The sequence below is a fragment of the Nelusetta ayraudi genome, unplaced genomic scaffold (genome assembly GCF_046127955.1).
Source record: "Nelusetta ayraudi isolate G7.1 ecotype Tasmania unplaced genomic scaffold, CSIRO-AGI_Nayr_v1 ptg000026l, whole genome shotgun sequence".
Taxonomy (NCBI): domain Eukaryota; kingdom Metazoa; phylum Chordata; class Actinopteri; order Tetraodontiformes; family Monacanthidae; genus Nelusetta; species Nelusetta ayraudi.
The window spans coordinates 10335027-10339779 of record NW_027466076.1 but is presented as its reverse complement, the minus strand read 5'-3'; the positions used below and the strand labels follow the sequence as shown (position 1 = coordinate 10339779).

Sequence of the window (4753 nt, the reverse complement as noted above, 5' to 3'; positions counted from 1 at the left end):
GCCCTTGTTTTTACCAAAGTCACCTTCATCATCAACTTTGACTGAGTACCTTCCTGTTGGCTTTTTGCATTGTTGACTTGATAACTTGGGGACTTGAAGACTGGATGACTTGTTGACTTGATGACTTGTTGACTTGAAGACTTAGGACTTGTTGACTTGTTGACTTTCACTCCCTGCTGTATGTCAGGTGTTGTTCTCGCTGATGTTGCTATCAGATCAAAACCTTGTGGCTGCGGCTGCTGTAGAAGTCAGAGAGTGGTGACCATCGCTGGAGGAAACTTGTAAAATTCACTTGTTGTTGCTTGTTAGAAACACACTTGGCCTTTGTCTCATGATGACTTGAAGGTGTGTTGCTACTGGCTCACTTCTTTTCTTCAAATCATTGTTTCGCACTTATGTGTGCGTCACTAAGTTTCTGTTTGGCTCAATTACTGTTTAGGCGGCGAATCAGGCATCAGTGTTCTCAGTATCTCATGTCGTATCTCTCACTGTTTGTCACCTAATGCATGAAAGCTGCACCTGTGCAGTTGCTACATACTGACCTGCCTACCTATGTGTGTTCAGCACTGCATTGTTATCAGTAGCATCTTGATGTTTGAGCTTTCATCGCGTGTCGCTTCCCCTTCATGCCGGAAACGATGCAGCGGTTTTGTGTCAACCAGATGCACAACAACACCTCAAACAGCCTCAAGGTCAACAAACATTATTGGCTTCAAGAGTAGATTTTAATTCAGCAGGACAGTCAAAACAGTCTTCGTGTCTAAACAGAGGTCATTATCCAAACAGAGACAAAATACACATTCTCACTGCAGGTACTTTCACATTTGAACTGAGTTTCAGTGCTAAGTGTTGTTCAGACAGAATACAGTTTAGTCTTTCTTAACAGGCTTATTCACTAAACGTTGGATCCTGATGCCACCCCTGATGTCTTTGCTGGTCACTGGCTGAAATAGAACCACACTGTAGATGGATTCATCATTGTAGTCTGGGAAAACAGAGAAATAAGTCATTATTATATACTGCATGTTAAATTTGAGCTATTAAGCATCTTAACAGTGGGTTACATAAACAACAAACAAACACTGAATAACACTTGGAGGTTTATGTTAATTGGAAATCGTTGTGCTAAATCCTGTCAAGTAAAATGTGACGTTTGCAGATGAGACCCACTTGGTTCTAATAAACAAAGAATGTGAAAACATGCAGAGAAAACTAGCAACACAATGCAAGTTTTAGTAGAGGGAAATAGAATAGATCAATTGTGATCATAGATATTTTATAATTGCGTAGAAGTAAAGGGGTGATTCAGAATTTGGATCATCATTGGAGACCATTTCTACACATTTCATCCAGTCTAATAGTTTTTGCAGAGTTGACGGGTGCTAGGCTAACTCAAGTCAATGGTTTCCTCCAGCCTGCCAGTAAAATCAGTCCTCCCCACTCCACAGTGGATAAGACTAGTTTCTCAGCAGCGGCGGAGTTTTACTTTTCTCTGGTTAGTAGCGTAACGCCGAAAGGTAAACAGAGGAGACCAATAATATCAGTCTGCCTATGTTGCAGGGTTAGGATGGCTACCACCAACTACAGGAAGTACAGCCACGCGCTACCTGCACATGAATCACTAGTCCCTCAAAATGCAATGTGATCGTTGCTATGGAAGAGTAGTTGTATTTCCCCACATTGTTCCATCAACACAGACATGGACATCAGTCCTGCTCACCATCAGCAGCTGCTCCTGGTTTGAAGTTTCTCTTCTCAAGATAAACAGCTGCAAGAAGGACGAGGACACCTCCGACAGTCATCGCTACCACAGTCGCAGTCACCAAGTGAGGAGAAAAGACAAATGCACGACCATACAACCACCTGCAGGATACATTCACCGAACGCAGATCCTGCTGTTGGCTGAAGTGGTTCCAGACAGTGCACACCAGCATTCCCGTCCTGTTGCCGGGAAGCATAATGCTTCGTGACCCTGGACGACCTTGTTTGAGCTGCAGCAGTTCTCCATCCAGCGTGAGGTTGAAGTTCAGCTGGTCACCCTCAGCATAGCAGGTGACGATCCTATTCTCTGCTGACTTGCACCACTGTGACAGGTACACCATGGACACAGCAGCTGCCAGAGACATTCAATCTCACTTCAATGTCTGTCTGCTGTAGACATTGTATCTCATCTTCTCTTCACTTACCTTGTATCTGGACATGCATGACTTCCCTCTGAATAGTTCCATTGTTTCCATGCCGCTCCAAGGTGTATTTTCCAGAGTGGGACGTCTTGGCACGTCCCAACATCAGTGTTCCATTGCTGAGGAACTTTGTTTCGTTGGTATATTTCATATACAGTGTGCCCGTGCCATTTATTGGGATTTCCAGAATTCTATCACTCTCATCTTTCTTCAGCATGATGCCTGATTTTGGTAAGTGGAAGAGCAGAAGCTGCCCAGATGCTCCTGAACATTCTGTCTGAGGTGGAGTGATTACAAAATTGCACTCAATGGAACCTAAAATGAGCAGTAAAATAAAGGAGTTGAGTAAAAGGATTACACACATAAAAGGATTGAGTTGGGCACGATGGAAGAACCTTTCGCCTGGGCTGAAGATGTCAGCACCATGAAGACGGCCAAGATGGAGATCATCTTTCATCTGTTCAAATACGGTGATGATGTTGAAATGACGACTCTGTGTTACAGAATTAAGTTGTTTTTTTAAAATCTGTAAATGAGCAACTCACCTGTTTCACTGACGCAGTGGACCCTCAAACTCCTCTTTTGTCCTCCTTCTCTTCTTGAGTGAAACTCGTCCAGGAAGTGGCCGTTAGTTCATTTGCAGCCCCAGAGGAGGCGGAGACTTCTTCATCTATTCCAGTCAGTGACGTCCTGCTGCTGATGGCTGATGGTGACGATGGTGGCGGTCAGTAAATACTCCCTTAATGTTACTGTGCTCTGTTACTGTACTTGGGTAGGTTTTTCAGGTCCAACTCGAGTTGAAACAAAAGCTGGCTATGGAGTTTCATTTCAGATCCTGTACTTTGTACTTTTAATTGAGTAGACATTTGTATCAGTACTTTTTAGTTTTACTCAAGTCAACGCATTTTATACTTTACTTCTACTCAGTCATATTTTACTTGGTGATGATGATGATGATGATGGTTGTGGTGGTGATGGTGATGATGATGGTGGTCTTGGTGGTGGTGATGTTGATGGTGATGATGATGGTTGTGGTGGTGATGGTGATGATGATGGTGGTGTTGATGGTGGTCTTGGTCACAGCCATGAAATGTTGTCTCTTTGCTGTGTAGCCTCGTGTGGCTTCCAACAGGCGACTGGGTCACAAATTGAAATAGAAAACCACGACCATCTAACTCAGGGCTATTTATTTGTGTCACAGACGCTGCAGTCGACCACCTGGCTGAATGTTTTCAGACACGGGTCTCTCGGCTTCAAAATAAGACTGCAGCTGGTGAAAATGGGAGTCTCCGTTCTACTGTAGATGGAACATGTTTTTTGGTTCTTCTCCATTGGTTTGTGGTTCACGTCCAGTTGATCAGGGATGGAGAAGCAGCAGGATGCGTTCACACCTGAACGGCCTTCTGCTCTCCTTTGATCGGCAGCGACGTGCACGCAGGCCAGAGCCAAGGAACTAATGGTAAAATGAATAATATAAAAGCATTGATGACCAGTGACTATAATGGCACTAACCGGTATACTGGTACACGGTATACCAATGCTGTTTTTCTCAGGGGTAAGAAAAAATTCAGAAAAAGTACTTACAGTAGCTCAAAGCTCTCCGAGATTATTGTACAATGATAATTTTGCAGGAGACGGAGTGGTAGAACGCAAACTCTAAAATCAAAAGCATGTCCAAAGATAGAAAACTCGACACACTAGACACACTACAGTGGCAGGAGTTGCCAACCTTTTTGGCACTGAGAGCAACTTCATGGGTCCTGGGTCACATGAAGGGTTACTAGTCTGCTAGACTCTCCTGAAATAACAAACTCTCAGAGTTATATATTGATGATACACATCTACTGTGTGTGTGAAGACACTTATCAAGTTAATGAGTTCTGAATAATTATCAACAATGACTTGACAAGGTTGAGAGAACCAATTGAAAGGCTTGTCAATAGGAAGGCTCGGTTTGAGAGGGCCAATATCAAGATTCAACTCTGAGTCGCTGCACCATCCTTTATACAGTGAATCTTAAAACTTTAAATAGGTAAACAGCCTTTACACATGACAATGTGTTCATTCAAAGGAACAGAAACCTTAAGTAGGGCAACACGGTGGCGCATGTGGTTAGTGCTGCCGCCTCACAGCAAGAAGGTCGTGGGTTCGATTCCGGGGGCCCGGACCTGGGACCTTTCCGTGTGGAGTTTGCATGTTCTCCCTGTGTCTGCGTGGGTTCTCTCCGGGTTCTCCGGCTTCCTCCCACACTCCAAAAACATGCATGTGAGGTGAATTGAAGACTCTAAATTGTCCGTAGGTGTGCATGTGAGTGTGAATGGTTGTCTGTCTCTATGTGGCCCTGCGATGAACTGGCGACTTGTCCAGGGTGTCACCCTGCCTTCGCCCTAAGACAGCTGGGAGAGGCTCCAGCAGACCCCCGTGACCCTGAATAGGAATAAGCGGGTATAGGAGATGAATGAATGAATGAATGAGAAACCTTGCTCGACTCGTGTCTGCCTTCATGACCACTGGACCAGTGAGAGGAGGCGCCAGAGAGGAGAGGAAGCAAAGACGACAACACGCAGGGG

At 44.6% G+C, this 4753-nt stretch overlaps 1 protein-coding gene across 1 annotated transcript; it reads right to left on the bottom strand.

The window, feature by feature from the left end:
• Positions 1 to 657: 657 nt before the first annotated feature.
• On the bottom strand, positions 658 to 2844 carry LOC142890607 (uncharacterized). The gene is made up of 5 exons (XM_076029803.1): positions 2729 to 2844; positions 2579 to 2640; positions 2187 to 2498; positions 1721 to 2113; positions 658 to 985 (listed from the first exon to the last, which is right to left on the bottom strand). Exons 2-5 carry the CDS (start codon positions 2631 to 2633, stop codon positions 870 to 872), a joined length of 876 nt encoding a protein of 291 aa, XP_075885918.1. The 5' UTR covers positions 2634 to 2640; positions 2729 to 2844; the 3' UTR covers positions 658 to 869.
• Between the last annotated feature and the right edge of the window lie 1909 nt (positions 2845 to 4753).

Coding starts and splice junctions, on each gene's coding strand:
- LOC142890607 (XM_076029803.1), bottom strand. CDS start 2,633: ATGATCTCCATCTTGGCCGTCTTCATGGTGCTGACATCTTCAGCCCAG. Junction 2,499..2,578: donor ATCTTCAGCCCAGGCGAAAG/GTTCTTCCATCG, acceptor TGCTCATTTTAG/GTTCCATTGAGTGCAATTTT. Junction 986..1,720: donor ACCAGGAGCAGCTGCTGATG/GTGAGCAGGACT, acceptor CTGTTTTCCCAG/ACTACAATGATGAATCCATC.